General features: G+C 43.5%; 1 protein-coding gene across 1 annotated transcript in view; it reads left to right on the forward strand.

Moving 5' to 3' along the window:
- stpg2 (sperm-tail PG-rich repeat containing 2) overlaps positions 1-22,531 on the forward strand; it is a 349,639-nt gene that overhangs the window by 138,284 nt on the left and 188,824 nt on the right. The window contains exon 10 of the mRNA XM_078570506.1: positions 17,703-17,856. Coding sequence (XP_078426632.1) covers positions 17,703-17,856 — 154 coding nt within the window. The remainder of the gene's footprint in view (positions 1-17,702; positions 17,857-22,531) is intronic.

The following is a 22,531-nucleotide window of genomic DNA, read 5'->3' on the forward strand; positions in this document are numbered from 1 at the left end:
TAGTTCTCAGCCAGCCTGATTGTTGTCGTAGACTGCTTCAGTATCTGAGGAGTTGTGAATAGAATAGTTGCCTGGATTCTGTGGATGTTGGACAATTGGGTGAATGCTGGAGCCCACGCGTGCAATGGAATCTGCCCAATTTTCCTCAGCTGATTTAAATGGAGGGAAATTGCATGGTTCGTTTATACTTAACTCCTGACAAATATATCTATTTTTGAGCTATTGCTGTGCTTGCCTTCCAGCCAATGTCCTTTTACTCCCTCTTTCTCTGGAAACTGATTTAATTTATGCTCTGCTTCAGTGGCTTTTATTGGTAACATAATTCCAACATTCTTTGGATGAAGGAGTTTCACTTGACTTCCCTCTTTGCTCCTAACATCCCAATTTTATTTTTTAACTCATCTCCCCTCTGTCTCCTGCAAGGCCATTTGTACATCTACATAAACCAAATTTAATTTCAGTAGGTTTCGCTCCCTGGGTGTCACATAGGGCTGATTGTCCATGGGGAAGGGCTAAAGAGAAAGGGCCACATCAGGATCTTCGAAATCAAAGCAAATTGCTTATGTTAAACCAAAGAGGACGGCTCACTTTAAAAATGCTGAGAATAATTTTGACTTTGGGATATAATTTAAAATGTGCGATGTTATCTCGGCTGTTCTTTCAGCTGCTCACCTCATTTTCGTTTCTGTTGAAGTCGACAAACAAAACTAAGGTTAGGTTTTAACAATTCATCGTGCAACTTACACTCTCACTTTGGGTCGAAATTAACCCTGGTCTTTCCTTGGAGTGAAAAGTCCATGCCCGACCATAATGTTAAAGTGAATATAAATTCACTGCCACACTTTGATCTTAAGTGCAGCATAGGAATGAAAGCGCAGCGATAGTCACGTTACACTTTTCTGACATAGGATTACATGGGCCAGGATTTTCCACGCGTCAGGTGGGCTCGGCGGGAGCGGGCGGGGGTGGTCGTGGAGTCGACTGTCGCCCCCGATCAGCTCGGCGCCGTGATTTCACACGGGCAATCCAATTAAGGCCTGCCCAGCGTGGACCCCGAGCGGTAGCGTGAGCGCTACCTGTGCGGGCGGTGGGAGGAGGGGCAGTCGGGTCCAGTGCTCTTTTGCGCATGCGTGTGAGAGAGCTGTGTCACATGAGATGGGACATGTTTTTATTTTCAAAATAAAGTTTTTACATAATCGGTATTAGCTTTAGGAAACCTCACCTCACTCATGGATGAGGTTTCCTAAAAAACGTAAAGGCCGCTTGGCCTTTTCGCCTGCCCATCAACCGTTAGGTTGGACGGGAGGCGTAAATTTGGAGTTTATTGCTACGTTAATGGCCTTAATAGGCCTTTCAATTATCGGAGGGTGTGCAGCCGACTCCGGTGTGCACCTGCCAAACAAAATATCATGAGACAGCACAATGACATTGCGACACACGCCCAACATTGTCGTGCGTCATTTTACATTCTGGCCTGTCGGGCACGCCCCCGCACGCTGAATGTAAAATTCCGCCCATAGCGTTTGCAGCACAGAAACAGGCCATTCGGTCCTACATGTCTATGCTGGCACGTATGCTCCACACGAGCCTCTTCCCCACCCACTTCATCTCTCTCCAACAACATATTCTTCTATTTCTTTCTTGCTCGTGCTGTGCTATTTGCCTCATGGTAGCCAATTCTTCTCACCTCTCTGTGGGAAAAGAAGTTTCTCCTGAATTCTTTAGTGGGTTCATTGGCGGCTTTCTTATGTTTATGGACCCTTGCGCTGGACTCCCCAGAAGCGGAAAAATCATCTTGTCTAGGTCTACCCAATCGAACCCTTTCATAATTTTGCAGCTCGGTATTAGGTCGCCCTCTCAGCCTCCCCTCCGCGATTCCAACCAGTTTAATCAATGCAGGTCTGCCTCTGCTGATACTGACAATTGTCTTGTGGCAATTGACAGTAATAAAAAGAGTTGTTTTCGTACACCCAACCGTGTCAAAAAAAAATCGCTTGCGCCTAAATGGTGCGAGGTCAGAGCCACTGCAACAAATGTCAAATCCATGCCACAGATTGTGGCTAAGTTCCTTTAAGATCACTTGCGCATTTGTTAAGCTGTTTTGCCTTCCTAACGTGGAACAACAAAAGGAGATAAATCTGCTTAAAACTGCACATCTGCAGCACTGCCCAGAGATGGGCAAGGAAGCTATGAATAAACTCACATTTACTATAAATAGATGAACCTTTCTTGTCATGCTTATATGATAGCCGTTTAATAATTCCACACTGGGCCTCCATACAGCAGGTTTAATGAAAATCAGCATGACATAGCGGCTGTTGGTATTGCATTCTGTTCAATCTCTCCATGTCCCACGGTGAGAGAGATTACAAAGTGGCTAATAATCCAGTATTTACTGTTGGAAGCCTTACTTGCTGAAGGGAAAACAAAACTGACAGAGGCCTTCAGGGGCAGTCCTGCTTCCTGTGCAAAGATCTCACGGAGGTTCTAATTGCTGCATTGTACCTTGAAATTTTGGGACTGTAATAATAAATAGTTTGCTAAGTGCCCACCTTATTCTTTATTCGTTTGAGTATAGGTAATGAGATATTTTGGAGTTCCCCAAGCAGATAGCAATAACTTTATCTGTATCACACTGTGAAAAACTATGAGCTCATGGCCACCACTCCCCACCACCACCCACCCATTCATCGAAAGCTTAGAAATTAATCTTGTAACTATAACTAATACTGATGCACTTCTTTCATGGGGATGTATTAGACTGAGAGTCATCACTCCTCAGGTAGCTAGTGTTTATTCATTTCCCAGACCAGTGATGTCCTTTTTTCTATTCATTCATGGGATGTGAGCATCACTGGCGAAGCCAGCATTGATTGCCCAAGAGAAGGTGGTGGTGAGCCGCCTTCTTGAAAACCGCTGGAGTCCTGGTGTAGGTACACCCACAGTGCTATTAGGGAGGGAGTTCCAGGATTTTGATCCAGCGACAATGAAGGAACAGCCGATATAGTTCCCAGTCAGGATGATGTGTGACTTGGAGGGGAACTTGCAGGTGGTGGTGTTAGGTGGTAAAGGTCACGTGTTTGGAAAGTGCTGTTGAAGGAGCTTTGGTGAGCTTCTGCAGTGCATCTTATAGATGGTACACACTGTTGCCACCGTGTGCTGGGATGGTGTTAAGCTCCTTGACGGTTGTTAGAGCTGCACTCAACCAGGCAAGTGAAGAATATTCCATCACGTTCCTGACTTGTGCCTTGTAGATGGTGGACAGGCTTTGCAGAGTCAGGAGGTGAGTTGCAGAACTCCCAGTCTTCGACTTGCTGTTGTAGCCACAGTATGTTTATGGCTAGTTCAGTTCAGTTTCTGGTGCATGGTAGTGCCCAGGATGTTGATAATGGGGGGATTCAGTGATGGTAAAGCTGTTGAATGTCAAGGGGAAATGGTTAGATTCTCTCTTGTTGGAGATGGTCATTGCCTGGCACTTACATGAGGCGAATGTTATTTGCCACTTGTCAGCCCAAGCCTGGATGTTGCCCAGGTCTTGCTGCATTTGAACATGGACTGCTTCAGTATCTGAGGAGTTGAGAACGGTGCTGAACATTGTGCAATCATCAGTGAACATCCCCACTCTTGACCTTATGATGGAGGGAAGACCATTGATAAAGCAGCTGAAGAGCGACAGTAAAACAATAAACAGGAATGGCTGAAGAGGCTGGAGCTCTTTTCTGTAGAAAAGAGAAAGCTGGGAAGGTGACCTGACGGAAATTTTTAGAATTATGAAAGGGTTTGAAATAGCAGATGTAGAAAAAGGTGTTTTCATTGTGGGGGATGGCAAAGTTAGAGCCCATGAATATAAGATATTCACTAATAAATCCAGTAGGGAATTCAGAAGAAACATCTTTACTCAGAGAGTGGTGAGAATGTGGAACTTGCTATCACATGGAGTGGTTGAAGTGAATGGTATAGATGTATTTCAAGGGAATCGAGATAAACTCATGACAGAGAAAGGAATAGAAGGATATGTTGATAGCACGAGAGGGAGGAGGCTTGTGTGGAGATAAACACCGTCATAGATCTTTTGGGCTGATGGCCTGTGCTGTAAAATTCTATATAATGTTATCTAATTGTGCTGGCAATTTGGACGCTGTTGAAATTCACTTTTTCAAAAATTCATTTAGGGGATGTGAGCATTGCTGGTAAGATCATGATTTAATGTCCACCCCAATTGTCTTTGAGAAGGTGGCGGTGAGCCACCTTCTTGAACCGCTGCAGTCCATCTGGTGAAGGACCTCCCACAGCGCTTTTAGGTAGGGAGTTCTTGAGTATCCTCTCTGACAGTGCAGACTCAAAGGGCTGAATGGCCTCTTTCTGCACTGTAAAGATTCTGTGATTCTCTGATTCTTTGACAGTATAAAACAGATCATTCAACAAAAGTCACTTGCATTTATGTAGCACTTTCAACATAACAAAATATCCCAAGGCCCTTCACAGGAGCATTAACAGATGAAATTTGATATGAGCCAGACATGGAGGTGCTAAAACAGATGAGGTAGGTTTTAAGGAGCATCTTAAAGGAGCAGAGAGTGATAGAGAGGCAGAGAGGTTTAAGGAGGTAGTTCCGGAGTTTAGACCCTGTATAGCTGAAGGCCTGGCTGTCAATGATGGAGTGAGAATTGGAGGAGTGCAGAGGTCTGGGAGGCTGGTAAGACTTAATGAGAGTTGGATACGGACAGCAGCATTCTAGATGCCTTCAAGTGATTTAATGTTTGTCTGAGACCTCACTATTGCAATGTTATTTTACCCTGAGACAACAGGCAGAATTTAGAAAAAACAAGCTCTGCACGCATCCTAATATCCAAACTTAATGTTACAGTCACGTCTTCAGACACCCGGACTTGAAGCTCTGGAATTTCCTCCCTAAACCTCTCCACCTCTCCCTATTATGCTCTCATCCTTTAAGACACTCCTTAAAATCTACCTTTTCGACCAAGCTTTTGGTCATCTGTCATAATGTTTCATTCTTTGCCTCGGTGTCAATTTTTGTCTGAAAACCACTCTCGTGACATTAAACTTGGGACCTTAAACCGCATTAAAGGTGCTATATAATTGGAAGTTGTTGTTGAAACAGTTGCTAATGTCGTTGTGAGCCAGTCACTGAAATTTGGCATCGTTATTTTAAATATTGAGAATAATTCCTTTGAAATATGACATTAAACGATGCCTCCTCACTCAGTCCAACACTGCAGGCTCCTGAAGAATAGTGAACTGTTACTTTACTTGCAACACAATACTCAGCGTCTCTTTAACTTACATTGATTTAATTGCATTGATTCACATTAGAATACTGCATTGAAGAACTGCGATGAATGACTCTCTCTCCATTCTCTCAGTTCTGAAAGACATTTTTATGTTTTACGAGCAACCATTCTACTTCTAAAGATTCTTTCAGAACTCTTCCCCGCCGCATTGAGTCTAGCACCATAACGTAACACCACAAAGCTACGATGCATCAGTGTCGCAACAGAAGTGCAAGAGCTAAGATTAAGATTAGCACCCACGCCTCTGGATCAGAAGGTTGTGGGTTCAAGTGCCAACCCAGAGTCTCAAGTGCATAACCTGGCTGACACTAAAGTGCATCACTGAAGGAGTGCTGCACTGTCGGAGGCACCATCTTTTGGATGAGACAAAGGCCTTCTTCTGCCCTCTCAGGCATACATAAAAGACCCCATGGTGCTATTTTGAAAGAAACGCAGAGAGTTCTCCCTGGCGTCCTTGCCAATGTATATGCCTCAGCCAACCACACTAACAAACAAATTATTTGCTCATCTATTTCATTAATATTTGCAGGAGCTAAAACAAAAACAAAAATACCTGGAAAAACTCAGCAGGTCTGACAGCATCTGCGGAGAGGAACACAGTTAACGTTTCGAGTCCGTATGACTCTTCAACAGAACTAAGGAAAAATAGAAAAGAGGTGAAATATAAGCTGGTTTAAGGGGGGGTTGGACAGGTAGAGCTGGATAGATGGGTGGAGATAACCAAAAGATGTCATAGACAAAAGGACAAAGAGGTGTTGAAGGTGGTGATATTATCTAACGAATGTGATAATAGGTGACATTAAGGGTAGAAAGCAGGACGAGCAAGGTACAGATGGCCCTAGTGGGGGTGGGGTGGGGGGAAGGGATTGAAATAGGCTAAAAGGTAGAGATAAAACAATGGATGGAAATACATTTAAAAATAATGGAAATAGATGGGAAAAGAAAAATCTATATAAATTATTGGAAAAAAGGGGGATCGGAAAGGGGGTGGGGATGGAGGAGAGAGTTCATGATCTAAAGTTGTTGAACTCAATATTCAGTGTGGAAGGCTGTAAAGTGCCTAGTCGGAAGATGAGGTGCTGTTCCTCCAGTTTGCATTGAGCTTCACTGGAACAATGCAGCAAGCCAAGGATGGACATGTGGGCATGAGAGCAAGGTGGAGTGTTGAAATGTCAAGCGACAGGGAGGTCTGGGTAATGCTTGCGGACAGACCGAAGGTGCGAAGATAGCAGGAGCTATCTGGGTGTAATTCGGCTACCATGTTTCCTGCATTGCAGTAGTGTCTACACTTCAAAAGAGCACCACTGGATATAAAGCAGTTTGGGGAATGCTGAGGTTGTGAAAAGTGCTGTATAAAGTCTTCCTTTAAAGTTGCACTGCTCTCTCCCTGAAGAAGAGCATTCTATGCTCTAACAGCTCCGTGAACAAATTGTCCCTCAGTCTCTTTAGGACAGTATTGGAGAGCGGGTTTCAGAATGGTGAGCTATCCCAATGACATTGGATCATAATAGGTTGTTATTTACCTCCGTAGGGTAATGCATACATGAACAGAACTCAGCAATACGCAGTCAAGACTGTTAATGAGCTCCTTCAGAAAGGACTTGGGTAAATGTCTGGTTGGGAACAGGACTAGATGTCACAGGGATAGGCATTAGCTGAGGATTTGAGAACCATAGCCCAGGATAGTCCTCATTTGGGATGAGGGAAGAGGGGGTTGGGGGATGGGTGATTGGCAGTGAAGGAAAAACCAGATTCAAATAAAGAAAATATAAATACAGGGAGATATTCTGGAGTTGGCTTGATTACTTTTCGACAGTTTGGGATATCTCTACTTTCCCCCTAAGATGAAGTGGGTGGACTCTGGCTATGGGTAATTTCTGCAGGGTCAGTGTCAGTGGGGGCTGCTGAACCCTGGGGGTCCATAAAGACTTTCCAGTGGATCTGGGCAATAATTTGTCTGAGTCGGGAGGCATGGGCGAAGTCCCAGCTGCCACATGCGTGGCGCAGAGTGTCTCACCTCGGAGGAGTGTGCCCTTGGAGAAGCATTTGAGAGCAGCATGAAAGTGAATACCTGTTTTCATAAATGCCTCAGTAAAACATTCTTTACATGAAGCACTTTCATACTATAAGCATTATAAAGTATTATAATCTGTGATCACTAATCCATTTGAAAAGGGGTCTTTCAACCAAAAATAATTAAGAATCAGTGGTCTGTGGGTGAGGGATCCAATAGTTTAACATGTTTACTCAGAAATGTCACGAATGAAGATGTGACCTTACCATCTATGGTGACCAGATGACAGATTACTGACAATATACTGAAGTCTCAGATCTCTGTTCCACTTTGGCCAATCTTATGGCCTTGCATCTTGTATTTTTGCAGAAAGATGAAGTTAAATATCCAAAAATCCTTTCCTTAAGAAGGATGGGAGAAGTTAATATCTTCATGTGACCAGGTCCTTAAATACATCCCGTCAACACTTGATGAATGTATATCTACAAAGCCCTGCTAATGTAATAGTTGCTTTGTGTATTTTGGACAACGAGAGAATTACCATAATCAAAATGCGGTCAACAGTAGATTTGCAGTCAGAAAAAAAACTGAGGTGAAACACACCTTGTTGTTTGTGAGGTGATATATGCTGTCTATTCTATTTATTTTCAATGCTTGCTGACCTCCACTGAATTGATTTTAAAATTCTCATCCTTGTTTTCAAATCCCTCTGTGGCCTCACACCCACCCATCTCTATAACCTCCTCCAGCCCAACAACTCTCCGAGATATCTGTGCTCCTCTATTTGTGGACTCTTGCATCCCTGATTTTAATCGCTGTACCATTGGTGGCAGTCCCTTCAGCCTGAACCCAAAGCTCTGGGGCTGGATTTTACCGTCGGCGAGCAGGGGGCAGGGCCCGCTGACCGATGCGTAAAAATGACACGTGGTGATGTTGGGCGGAACTCCCGACGTCACCGCGTCCCATTTAAACTTTCAGGAAGGCGGGGGCGCAGCGAAATCAGCTGTGCGCCTGTCGACCTGTCAATGGCCAATTAAGGCCATTGACAGGATCATTAAAACAATTAAAGGGCCCGCCCGTCCAACCTTAAGGTTGGCGGGCAGGCCAGGAGCCCTGGCGGGCAATAGAGAAAACATGAAACCTCATGCACCGGTGGGATGAGGTTTCATGTAGGGTTTTGAAAAGTTTAATAAAGTTTTAGTGTAATTTATGAACATGTGCCATCTCATGTGACATTGTCACGTGAGGGGGACATGTTAGGGAATTTTTTTTTCTTTTCAAAGTGGAAGCGATCTCCCTGAGGCTGCACTTAGCCTCAGGGAGATGTGCGCTCTATCGTGCGCATGCGCGGAAGAGCGCACTCTCGCTTTTGGGGAATCCCACCCCCGCACCCCCACCCCCCCACCCACATAGGGAGTGCATAGTGCTTCCCGCCAGGCCTCATGCTGGGTGGGCCTTAATTCGCCCGCCCATGTAAAATGGCGGAGGGGCCCGCTTCTCCGGCGGGGATCAACTCCCCGCCTGCCGGAGATTGGATTCTGCCCTAGGCAGAAAATTCTGCCCCATATGTGGCTTGGAGTCAATTTTTTAAAAAATGTATTCTTTGGCATCACTGACAAGGCTAGCATTTGTTGTCCATCCCTAACTGACCTTGAACTGACTGGCTTGCTAGGCTATTTCACGGGGCAGTTAAGAGTCAACCACATTGCTGTGGGTCTGGAGTCACAGGTCTGGGTAAGATTTATGAGAGACATTAGTGAACCAGATGGGTATTTATGACAATCGGTTCATGATCATCATTATTGAGACTAGCTTTCAATTCCAGATTTTATTAATTGAATTTAAATTTCACTAGCTGCCACGGTGGGATTTGAACACAAGCCCCCAGGGCATTAGCCTGGGCCTACTAAATGACTAGTTCAGTGACATTACCACTATAACAGTGTCTCCCCCTAAAAGTTTTACTTGATGAGGCTCCTGTGAAGCATTTTGGGATGATTCACTATGCTAAAGGCACTGTACAATGCCATAGGGTGGGTTGGGGGTGGTGGTGGTGATGGGGAGAACAAATATTACTGGACGTGGCTATAGTCACCATCCCTCTTCAGCTAGGCATGGTGACTTTGGTGAAAGCTAAGTGATCGTATTGATCCAATAATGAACATATTGTTGCAGCTGGACAAATATTAGATCTCCTTCAGAAATGAGACGTTGGTATATGCACGCTCCGACAGAGTTTATCCTATCCTAGTGTAGCAATAACAGACTCTTAATAGTTCCAAGTGAACTGTTAAACCATTCGTCAAAACAAAAGGGAGAAAAAATAGAATTTCTGCATGCAGACACTGGCTATCATTCATCTTGGCTCAATAGCTGTATTGTTATAATACTAGCAATGGAGACCCTGATCATCCTTTACTTTACATTAGTAAGCAATTGGTATGGAACTGTAGCTGATGGAGCTACACAACGATGAATATGGAAGACCAGTTTCTTCATATGATACGTAGGATCATTTGCATCAAAAATAGGTTTTGCCAGTTCATATCAGATTGAAGATGGAATTATGCCTTTCTTACAGATGTCTCTGAGGTTTAATAGGTGGCACGTTCAGTGACATAATGCATTCAGCCCCAATTGACTCTGTCACTCTTTTTAATGGTATGATTAACTTCTTATTACTTCTGATCCACATGAACTGTTTTTGTTGTTTGTGCCTGTGTTTTTGTCGAATAACTGCAAGCACATCTATTGTAATTTAGATACTTGTTAGTTTTATGAACTGTAAACTGGTCTCGATGCCAATTCTTCCGTGAATTTACAAATGGAGATGGCTAAGGTGTGAAATTAATTGTATTCTCATTACAACATTTGTTAAGCTGCTTGTTAAAACCTACAAAACTGGACTGGTGATCGATGGCTCAGTCTTCTGGGGTGCTCTGATGAAGTAAGAGCCAGGGGTTCAATTTTTTAAATGTTTATGAGTTGGGAACAAGCTTAATTGCACTCATCTATGTCGGTTTGACTCTTCTTGCCTCTGATGACAGAAAGTGTGGATTCAAACTCTTTCTTGGGCTTGGGATTGGATTTTCCAAGCAGCTTGCAGGCATGATGGACTGAAAGGCCTCCTTTCTGTGCTATATGATTCTACAATTCTATGAGTTGCAAATTGGACTTCAAAAGTCAGATTAAATAGAGCTGAAGTAAAGTCAAAGACGATAAGATCTGCATTTGTATGATGTTCCATCACGTCTCTCAGAGACCTCTAAATGTGCTCCTCGTGGAACAAATTACTTTGAAATGCAGTGGCTCCTACGTAGGCAACATTTCAAATAAAAGAAACAATCGAGGAGTGGAAACAGCTTTTTCTGAGAAATAGAGGTATCTGACAAAAGAGGACCATTTAGTGTTTGACCGTCTGATAGTGATGTATAATCTGTTGTTGCTTTATGGTTTCACGTAAAGCTTCAGCTTTCTCGTCAACGTGTTGCCAGTGCTATTACAGGCCCCCCCCCCCTTTCAGATCATGTTGCCATTAACCTAACTCTAAATGAGGAGCTCAATGAAGTGTATGCAGCAGCAGAGCTTACAGCAGTCCTTCCTATTGGGTACATTTCCCATAAGCTGTTGACAAGCTGGAATTCAACAGTGGCAGGTGGGAGGACATCTGTATCCTTACACACACTGGGGATGCACGCATTAGGACAGGACAATTCTACGGAGGCTTGTTCCTGGGCAGCCCCTTTGTGTGCGAAGATAATAGTGTTTACAAGGAATACACTTCAGCGTTCCCTTTGGGCATTCTGCCCCTTAACTGTTGCATTTGATTTACAACTGCCTTGTTAATCTTCATTCATCTTGAAAGCATAATTGAACAATGTTGCTTTGACTATCTTCCTGAATATGTTATTCATTGGCCTATTCTGTTGCATTGCCTTGTGTTAAAAAAAAAGCACATAGTTTCCAACCCTGTTCAATTTGTATACGCTAGGTACAGTGACCCTCATCCATGCCTTTGCTACCTCTAGGTTTTACAGTTCCAGCCTTCTCCTAGCCAACCTCCTATCTACCACCCTCCATAAACTCAAGCCTACCCAAAACTCCTCTGCCTACACCCCGATTTACATCAAGTTCCATTCAACTATCACCCCGGTCCTTGCTGCCCTACATTGGCTCCTGGTCTAGCAACTCCTCAATTCCAAAGTCTCATTATTCTCTTCAAATCCTTCCATGGCCTCACCCATGTCTCTGTAATCTTTTCCATCCATTTAGAAAATAAAAGCTCATTTTAACCCCCTGAAACCTCTGCGCTGCTCCAATGCTGATCTTGCGCATCCCCAATTTCAATTGCTCCACTGTTGGTGGCCGTGCCTTTCAGCTACTTTGGCCCAAGCTCTGGAATTCCCTTCATAAACCTCTCTGCATCTTTCTCTACTCCTGTCACGTACACGGGAACCAGTCTGGTTGTCTTGCAAGATGATTCACAACCCTCTGAATGAAAAAATTTCTCCTCATCTCAGTCCTACATGACTGACCCCTTATTCTGTGACCCCTAGTTCTGGATGAGGGATGTGGTGATGTAGCAGTATTGTCACTGGGCTAGCACTCCAGATACCCAGGGTAATGCTCTGGGGACATGGGTTCGAATCCCACCACGGCAGATGGTGAAATTTGAATTCAATAAAAAATCTGGAATTAGAAGTCTAATGATGACCATGAAGCCATTGTCAATTGTTGTAAAAACGTATCTGGTTCACTAATGTCCTTTAGGGAAGGAAATCTGCCGTGTTTATCTGGTCTGACCTACATTCGTCTCCAGACCCACGGCAATGTGGTTGACTCTGAAATGGCCGAGGAAGCCATTCAGTTCTCAAGGGCAATTAGGGATGGGCAATTTACCCTAGCCAGGGTAAAAATGCTCCCAGCATTTAGCCCCCTCAGAATTTTATATGTTTACAATGCAATCACTGCACAGTCCTCTAAACTTTGGAGAGTATATAAGCCTATTCTACTCAATCTCATTATAGGATTGAGGTCTTTGCCACCAATGTATCATCTTCCTAATGATGCACCATTAACTGGCCCAATTGAATTGACTGGTATCAGCACAGGGCCCAGGTGAAGTAGCCCAGTGATGATCTTGTTACGTACTCCCAGCGTTAGTAGCAAATTCTGACTGATGTTTGTGAAAATCATTCAAGTCTGCTCTAGGGGTTAGAGGGCAGGACCCTAATCTAATACAGCCACTGATGTTTGCTTTGTCAGATTAGACGAGACAGGACTAATGGGGCAATCAGGCGTATTACGGGCTTTCTTGTGGCTGCATCTTTGACAAGGTACTGAAAGGGCAAATGCGGCCCACTGAGCCTGTTAGCTTCTCCACCTGGAGTGGGTCTGCAATCTTATTATAAACATGAATTAGTTAGTTTCACTGTTCCAAACTCATTGTTTATCTCTTGTGGTGATTGAACTACTCAGATGGGAATGAATCTGACTTTTTAATCAGCTGGAAATTGTGGGAGTAAAAAGCAAATGGGATCAGAGTGAACCACACTGTCATCAATGTTTGCATCCGATGATATGGACAAACCAGGTTTTCTTCTACTAATTCATCTTTAGTTTTATAGACAGCAGACACTGGGGGAAAAACATTTTGCTTTATTCAACTGTCCATGCGGGAAATTTATTTTAATGTTATTATTTATGGTAATTTTTGAACTGTTTTTCATAGAGCCATGCAGGAGGTTATTCAGCCCATTACACCTGTGCTTGGCTTTTGAATGAGTTATCCTATTAGTTCCATCCCTTGCAGCCCCACCTCCCACCAGCACACTTAGCCCATCAATCTGAAAATGTTTCTTTTTCAAGTATTTATCCATTTCCTCTTTTAAAAGTTACTATTGATTCTGCTTCCACCACCCTTTTGGGGAATGCATTCCGGATCACAACAACTCATTGAGTTGCTATTGGTTCTTTTGCCAAAGCAGTTCTGAATTAAGGTCATCAACCTGAAACGTTAACTCTGTCTCTCTCTCTATAGATGCTGCCAGACCTGCTATTTCCAGTGTTTGCTGTTTTTGTTTTCAGTTCTTTTGTCAATCACTTTCAACCTGTGTCCTCTGGTCAACAACCCTCCTACCAATGGAAATAGTTTCTGTTTACTTCCTCCTCCTCCTTTAGGTACCATGCCCTAAGAGGGCATTGATGACCATGAACTTCCATTGGATTGGTTCATGGTTATGCTTGGCTAAGTACTGCAGTAGTTTGCTGTTGCTTTCTGCAGTATGGCTGACCAGGAAACTCCCCTGCTCTTACCCTCTGCCATCAGGCATACTTGAAAGATTACAGGCTGATATCTAACTTGTTTGGTCACGTTGAATGCACCTTCCTTGGCCATCAAGTCCTGCAGTGCGATGTGAAGCTGGAGCTTCTGGCCCAGAGGTAGGGACACTATTGCTGCAACACACAATCTCCCCTTCTTAGTAGGGGGTTGGAGTTCAAATATAGTGAAGCCTTGTTACAACTGTACAGGGTGTTAGTGAGGCTGCACCTGGAGTACTATGTACAGCTTTGGTCCCCGTATTTAAGAAAGGATATACTGGCATTGGAGGCAGTTCAAAAGGGACTCAATAGTTGACTCCTGGGATGAAGGGGTTGACTTATCAAGAACATCTAAACAGGTTAAGCCTTTATTCATTAGAGTTTAGAAGAATGAGGGGTGATCTTATTGAAACGTACAAGATTCTGAGGGGACTTGACAGGGTAGACGTTGAGAAAATGTTTCCACTAGCGGGGGAATCTCAAACTAGGGAACATAGTTACAGAATAAGGGGACACTCATTTAAAACTGAGATGTGAATGAATTTCTTCTCAGAGGGTAGCGAATGTCTGGAATTCTCTGTCCCAGAGAGTTGTGGAGGCTAGGTTCACTGCATGTATTTAAAGAGGAGATAGATAGATTTTTGAAATATTGGGGAGTTGGGGGCAATGAGGAGCTGGCATGAAAATGGAGTTGAGGCCTGGGGCAGATCAGCCATGATCTTATTGAATGACGAGGCAGGCTTGAGGGGCTGAATGGCCTACTCCTGTTCCTATTTCTTATGTTCTTATGTTCTTAGTAGTTCAAAACCCTTCAACACTGTGATTAAATGTGCTCTTAAGTCAAAGTCCTTCATTATTTTGAACACCCCTATTAAATGTCCCCTTAACCTTCTCTGCTCCAAGGAGAACAATCCCAGCTTCTCCAGTCGCTCCACAAAACTGAAGTCCCCTCATCCCCTTCCTCAACGTCTCTCTGTGCTATTTCCAGTAATGAGGCTTTGCCTAATCTTGCGGTTAATGTTTTTATTCTGAAGGCAGAACCCTCAGAACAAATGCCCTGCGAAAGACCGGGATGTCTCCGTGTTATGACCTGAAGAGATATTACTTATGCCTGGCAGCGATACAACATTTTCAATTAGAAGGAAGAAGTATTCAGTGATTCCTGGCTTCTCGCACAATTGTATCATGAATAACACAGCACATTGCACAGGTTCAGCTGATTAAATGCTAGATAAAATTCTGAAATCACCCCTCTGGTTTCATGCAGAGGAAGAAGTTTCCAAATACCTAACTTTACAACTGAAAATGGATTTTAAAACTTTTATAAAGCACATTTCATTATGTGATCTATTAGATAGTGTGTAAATCTGCCTGGCTAGTCCCATAATTTATTTAACACTCCTTTTGTCATATCCAAAATGGATCCTTCAGCGTTGACTATCTGGGTTCACCTATATAAGGTTCAATTATTTCACCTGTTTTTGTACCTGTCCTTTCCTGAATTTTACCCTCTTCCCTGAGGGTGGAGATTCTATCCCCAGCCACATTTTCCTGGTGCAGAGGTCAGAGTGGGACCAATCATTGTTTCTTCACTGGTCTTGCCATTTTGGCAAAGGGTCAGCCTAATAAGCTCTGACTTTCCACTGCGAATCCAAGCAGCTCTAATGGACTCTGCGGGGGTAAAATTCAGCTTCAACTTGGGAGGAGATGGCTGGAAGGAGAACACCACCCTGTTCCCCTCCTTCCTGTCATACACTCCATTCTATTGAGGTTATTGAAAAGGAGGATTGAGATTAGAATGGGGATTGGGGGTGAGGGTAGAGCTGGGGGCAGGGATAGGGGTGGTGGGATTATAATGATTACCCAATCCACTAACCCCCACTTCTTATGCCCCAGAAATGTTGAATTTTACCCCCTTTGTGTTTCTCCATTCACTACTTCTTCCTTTATGACCTTTCGTCTCTCTCTCCCTCTGTCTTTGCCTCTCTCAGTCTGCCCGTTGTTTCTTTGTTTCTGTCTGTTTCTCTTTTTCTGTCTCTCTTCCTGTGCCTCTGTTTCTTTCTGGCTCTCTGTCTCTGTTTTGACCCAGCAGCAGTGAAGGAACGGCAATATATTTCCAAATCAGGACATTGAGTGACTTGGAGGGGAACTTGCAGGTGGTGGTGTTCCCATGTGTCTGCTGCCCTTGTCCTAGATGGTAGTGGTTGTCGGTTTGGAAGGTGCTGTCTGAGGACCCTTGTGAGTTAATGTAGTGCATCTTGTAGATGGTACGCACTGTTGCCCACCATTTATCAGTGGTGGAGGGAGTGAATGTCTGTGGATGGGGTGCCAATCAAGTGGGCTGCTTTGTCCTGGATGATGTCGAGCTTCTTGAGTGTTGAAGCTGCACTCATCCAGGCAAGTGGAGAGTATTCCATCACACTCCTGACTTGTGCCTTTTAGGTGGTGGACAGGCTTTGGGGAGTCAGGAAGTGAGTTACTGCAGGATTCCTAGCCTCTGACCTGTTCTTGTAGCCACAGTATTTATGTGGCTAGTCCAGTTCAGTTTCTGGTCGGTGGTAACCCCCAGGATGTTGATAGTGGGTGATTCAGTGATAGTATTGCCACTGAATGTCAAGGGGCGATGGTTACATTCTCTCTTGTTGGAGATGGTCATTGCCTGGCACTTGTGTGGCTCGAATGTTATTTGCCACTTGTCAGCCTTTTCTGCCTTTTTCAGCCTTTTTTCTGACTCTTTCTCTGCCTCTCTCTCTGGCTCTCTCTTCCTCTATGTCTGTCTGTCCCCATCCCATGTCTCAGCATTTCTCTCTCCTTCTGTGTCTTTCTCTGCCTCTGTCCATCTCTATTTGGTCTCTCTCTGTCTTTCTCCTATGTCTCTCTCTCTCTCTCTACACCTCTTGCTCTATCTTGCTCTGGCACTACCTGTTAATGTCTCTCTCTCTCTCTCTACACCTCTTGCTCTATCTTGCTCTGGCACTACCTGTTAATGTCTCTCTCTCTAGCTCCCCCTTTGCTCCTCTATATCTTTAGTTCTGTCTCCACATCTGTCACTCTCTCTCGGTATCCCTTTCTCTGACTTTCTACACTCTCATGAGTCACATTGCAATTATCGGCTGGTCAAAATTAAATAATCTGCTTTAAAATTTCTTCCTGCCACCTACTACCAATTACAATATGCAATTTACTGAACAAAATTAATACAAATTATATTGCCTTTTGTGTGTATATGTGTGAGAAAGTAAATCTAACAGACCTTATCAGCAATTATTGAATAAGCCAGTGACTTTTAATTTAAAAACAAATCATTGATTTTGCACTAGTCTTGCTATTTTGACAAAGTGTTAGTCTAATAAGCTACAATAATATTTACTGCCTCTCGCGCTATATTTAGTTCCATGAAAAACAACAACTTGCTTTTACATTGCACCTTTAATGTAGTAGAAGACACTTTACAGGAATGTTATCAAACAGAACCTGACACTGAGCCACGTAAGGAGATATTAGAACTGGTGATCAAAACCTTGGACAAAGTGTTGGATTTTAAGGGGCTTCTTAAAGGAGGAGAGAGAAATAGAGAGGAGGGGATGGAATTCCAGAGCTTAGGGCCCAGGCAGATGAAGGCGCCAATGGCACAGCGATTTAAATCGCGAATGTACAAGACACCAGAATTGGAGGAGCGCAGAGATCGCGGAGGGTTGTAGGGCTGGAGAAGGTTACAGAGATAGGGAGGGGGGTGAAGAATTCTGAAACTGAGGTGTAGCTCAATCGGGAGCTAGTGTTGATCAGTGAGTAGCAGGGGCGATGGGTGACGGGTCAAATTAAAATACCAGAATTGAGACTGATAGATTTTTGGCAAGGATTATGGAACCAAGGCAGGTAGCTGGAGCCAAGATACAGATTAGCCGTGATCTAACTGAATGGCGGAATAGGCTCGAGGGGCTGAATGGCCTCCACCTTGTTCCTATGTTACTTTAGAACACTATCACTTCCACAAAGTTTATTACTAAGGGAATTCTTTTGTCATAAGCGTTGCTAAGTTTCTGCTTTTATTTCAGAATATTCCGGCACCAGGTTCCTATGAAGTGCATAGGTCCTACGAGAGAACTCAAGGCAAAGGACAGTGTGGTTCAAATGAATTCGTGTGCAACTCTTTCCTCACTACAGTACCAAGGAACGTCAAAATAGCTCGACAGAGTGCAGATGAACCTGGTAGGTTTGAGGGCAGGTTACGTACAGCATAATTAATTACCCTATACCTCACCTGCCGCAGTTACACGTGCTTCCGGAGCACTCTATTCAGAGGATGCGGTATCTCCACCCTCAGCGGAGCGAGGATCAATTTTCCTACTCTTCCTCGAGTCCTTGGCAGCAACACTTGGGAAACACTTTTTAAAGTGCATGATATGAAAGACATCGTTTTGCATGCTTTTCATATTTACCACCTCCATTCAAAACCTAAAAGGGCAAAAAAAAAAATTCACCTTGGCCCATGTTTGGCCCCAAATTGGGCCTCATTAGAAGCTAAGCTACCGGCGGCACAAGTCGTGCCTTCGCCGGCAATTTGCACTGAAGCAGGGCTTGAATGTCGGCTCATTCCCCTCACTGGCAGCGGTTCCGAGGCTATGGCTTGGGGGATGGGTTGGGGTGAGCAGCAGTGAGGGTAGGGAGCTGCTTTCTTTGCAATGACAGTGGAATGACTCCTCCACCTGACTTTTATGAATATTTGCATTAGGAAAACTTGCTTTTATATGCTGAGGCCTGAGCAGCTGCCCCACTTGTCACCATCAATTTGTTGTGAGGGGACCTAAATAGAATCATAGAATGGTTACAACACAGATGGAGGCCATTTGGCCCATTGTGTCCTTGCTGTCTCTCTGCAAGAGCAACTCAGCAAGTCCACCCTTTTCCCCCCTAGATCTGCAATTTCTTTCATTCAGGCACTTATCCAATATCCTATAGAAAGCCTGAATTGAATGTTCCTCCATCACACTATCACGTCACCATTAGTTCTTTCTCCATTGACCTAAATCTGTGTTCTTGGTCTCGACCCTTCTGGGAATGGGAACGGTTTCTCTAAAGCAGGAATGAAGCTCCTTATTTGCGTATTGAAAGGACTCCATGTTTTATTTAGAGGCTTCATAGCCTGGCCCAACTTTGAAACAGAGGTTTTCCAGTTGTCTTTGGGGCTGTAGGATCTTAGTTATCACAATCAGGCTTCATTGCACCCATTTTGTGCCCGCAAAGGGGAATACTGAGGTCCAATTTCCACCCAACAAGTGTAAATTAGGATTGCCTTGTTGGTGAAAGTTAAATACTCGTGGGGCCCTTAGAATTTTATTGACCCAGAGGCTATTCTGAATTCATGTTGCATTGCCACATAGAGATGGAATAATCAGAAATATGTCTTTTAGACAGGGCATCTATTTTGGAAAGCTGTGTTTGTGTCAAGGTTCACTGGTAATATTAATGCAAAGCAACAAAAGTAGTAAAACCATTAGACTCATTGCAAACACTTAGTCACTGCACAGTGTGGGGTAGTTTAAAGAAATCACATTAACTGGGTCAAATAATGAGTTTGTAACAACAGTTACACTGGAGTGATGAAAGGGAAAAAAAAAGGACCTTTAGCAAGATCTCATAATATTAAATAATTTCGGAATGTTGGATTGTTACTGTTTCCCTGGGTAAGGGTATAGAGCTTTTGCCTTGAGTCCAATCGACAATCTATACGCAAATTACTTCAGAATTATGGTAGTTTCCAGAATAAAAATGTTTGCTTGAGTTTGTAGTCAAACATATTTGCATGTCACTGAACATGGACAACGTTTAAGATTAGAATTTAAAACAATACAATTTTGCATTAAAAATACTCTTTGATACATTTAAGAATGGTAACCTGGTTCAGTTTGATTAATAGAGCCAAAAATAGGCTTATCACAATTGTTATGACCACAGCCGGTGTTACTTACTGTGCAAATCAAATCCCAGAGGGAAACTTGGCTTAAGGGCCGCAACTTTTTTTTGTATTCTGATAACGAGAAGACGACGTACTGACCTCAGCAATAAAAGGTCCAGTAACAATTTGGGTTTTTAGCAATTAAAAGTGAAAGTTTGATTATCAAAAGAAAATAAAAGAAAACTTAAGCACACAAGATTACAGTTACACAATTTAAGGTTAGTCTTACAAAACATCCCCCCCCCCCAAAACCCTCTACTTGGTCAAACCCACAAGTAAACACCTTCCAGTAAGCACTCCCTTTATAGATGTTTAAATATGAAAAATCCAGTAATATCACCCAAGGCAAACTGCAGTAGCTTCAATGACTTTTACCCACTTCCACTTTATGGTATGGAATCCACTTCAGAATAAAACTGCTTGCTACAGCCCAAGACTTCTCAACAGCTCAGACAGCTCCAGCTATCTCCAGCCATCTCCAGTTTAACAGCTATGCAGCCATCTCTCCAGCTCAATAGCTAAAAATAAGCAATCCACAGAAACTCTAATATACCTTTTTCCCCCTTTCATCTAAGTCTCATTGCTCTCACACCCCCTTGGAACTCAAACCCATTCAAGTATAAAATCTTTCATGTTTGTATCTTGTCTTTGCTTTTGGGTCAATAAAATATAACATCCCCACTACTATTTACCTATGGACTCCTGCAAGATGCAAACATTTTCCTTGTTACTTCTGACTCTCCTTTGAAGTTCAACATCCTCCCAACTTATCTAAAAATGCAAATGTTAGATCTAACCTATTTATTTGTGCCTCAGCTTAATACCTTTATCCTTTTCATGTTTCCAAAACCCCAGACAACCTGACTCCTATCAAACTCTTGCCCAGCTTAATTAAACCACACACACACCTCCCCAGCCTCCTTTACAGAATAACACAACATTCCCCAAAATATTAAACAAAAATAACATCCATTCTCACACAACAAATAAACAACTTTTAATCAATGTCTAGTCCAGCACCTGTGAGTAACCTGATTTTAAATTAAAAAAATATTGTTTCATGGGATGTGGGCATCGCTGGCAAGGCCAGCATTTGTTTGCCATCCCCAATTTCCTTTGAACTGAGTGGCTAGTCCATTTCAGAGGGCAGATAGGAGTCAGCCACATTGCTGTGCACCTGGGAGTCGCATGTAGGCCAGACCAGCTAAGGATGGCAGATTTCTCTCCTTGGACGACATTAGTGAACCAGATGGGATTTTACAGCGGTCGATGATAGTTTCATGGTCACCATTACTGAGACAAGCTTTCAATTCCAGATTGTTTTTTTAATTAATTGAATTTAAATTCCATGGTGGTATTTGAAGCCAAGTCAGCGACCATTGTCCTGGGCCTCGAGACTACTCGTTCAGTTACATTATCACTATGTCATCATGTCCCCCGTATGACATTAAAGTGACTTTAAAAATACTATGCTGAACCATTTACTAGTTTCACTGGTGTGCAAGAGATAGTTTCTGAGCAAATTAATATTTTTTAATATTTATAAAGCATTTTAGTTTCGTAATGCCTAAAAAAAAGGCTTAATTTGAACAGTCTCCTTGGTGACTTGCAAACAAGCATAATCAATGGAAGCTCGCCATGCAATTAATTTGATTGGGGGGGTGCCAGTTTTGTGGCTGGCTCCCTGTGTAATGGCACATAACATGCGTGCCACACAAATGCGAGGCAATGACCATCTCCAGTCAATCTAACCATCTCCCCCTGACACTCAATGGTAGTACCATCGCTTGATGATCTTACTATCAACATCCTGGCTCTTATCATTGAGCAGAAATTGTACTTGACTATAAATACTATGGTTACATGAGCAGATCAGAGGCTGGGAATTCTGGGGTGAATAACTCACCACCTGACTCCCATAGCCTGTTCCACCATCTATGAAGCACAAGTCAGTGTTGTGATGGATTACACCTCCACACCTGCATGAGGCTGCTCCAACAACACTCAAGAAGCTTGACACCATCCAGGACAAAGCAGTCCACTTGACTGACACCTCATTCACCAACTTAAACATTCACTCCCTCCACCACCAATGCACCATGGTAACAGTGTGCACCATGTACAGAATGCACTGCAGCAACTCACCAATGCTCCTTTGACAGCACCTTCCAAACCCATGATCTCTACCACCTAGAAGGGCAAGGACAGCAGACGCATAGGAACAACACTACCTCCAAGTTCCCCTCCAAGCAACACACCACCCTCATAGACGGTTACAGCACAGAAGGAGGCCATTTGTCCCATTGCATCCACGCAGGTCAGCAAAGATCTGACTACACTAATCCCATTTTCCAGTGTTTGGCTCATAACCCTGGGAGCTATGACAATGCAAGTGAATATCTAAATACTTCTTAAATGTTACAAGAGTTTCTGATTCAACCACCCTTTCAGGCAGTGAGTTCCAGACTCCCACCACCCCCTGGGTGAAAACATTTCTCCTCAACTCCCCTCTTAGCCTTATACCTCTTACCTTAAATCTATGCCCCCTGGTTATTGAACCCTCTACTAATGGAAAAAGTGCCTTCCTATCCACCCTATCTATGCCACTCATAATCTTATACATCTCTGTCAGGTCTCCTCTCAAACTTCACTGCTCCAAGGAAAACAACCCCAGCCTATCCAATCTTTCCTCATAGCTCAGACCCTCCAGCCCAGGCAGCATCCTGGTAAATCTCCTTTGCACCCTCTCCTGTGTAATCACATCCTTCCGATAATGTGGTGACCAGCACTGCACACAGTACTCCATTTGTGGCCTAACCAGAGTTTTATACAGTTCCAGCATAGCGTCCCTGCTCTTGTATTCTATGCTTCGGCTAATAAAGGCAAATATCCCATATGCCTTCTTAACCACCTTATCTACCTGCCCTG

Source organism: Cetorhinus maximus, chromosome 1 (assembly GCF_964194155.1).
Source record: "Cetorhinus maximus chromosome 1, sCetMax3.hap1.1, whole genome shotgun sequence".
NCBI lineage: Eukaryota > Metazoa > Chordata > Chondrichthyes > Lamniformes > Cetorhinidae > Cetorhinus > Cetorhinus maximus.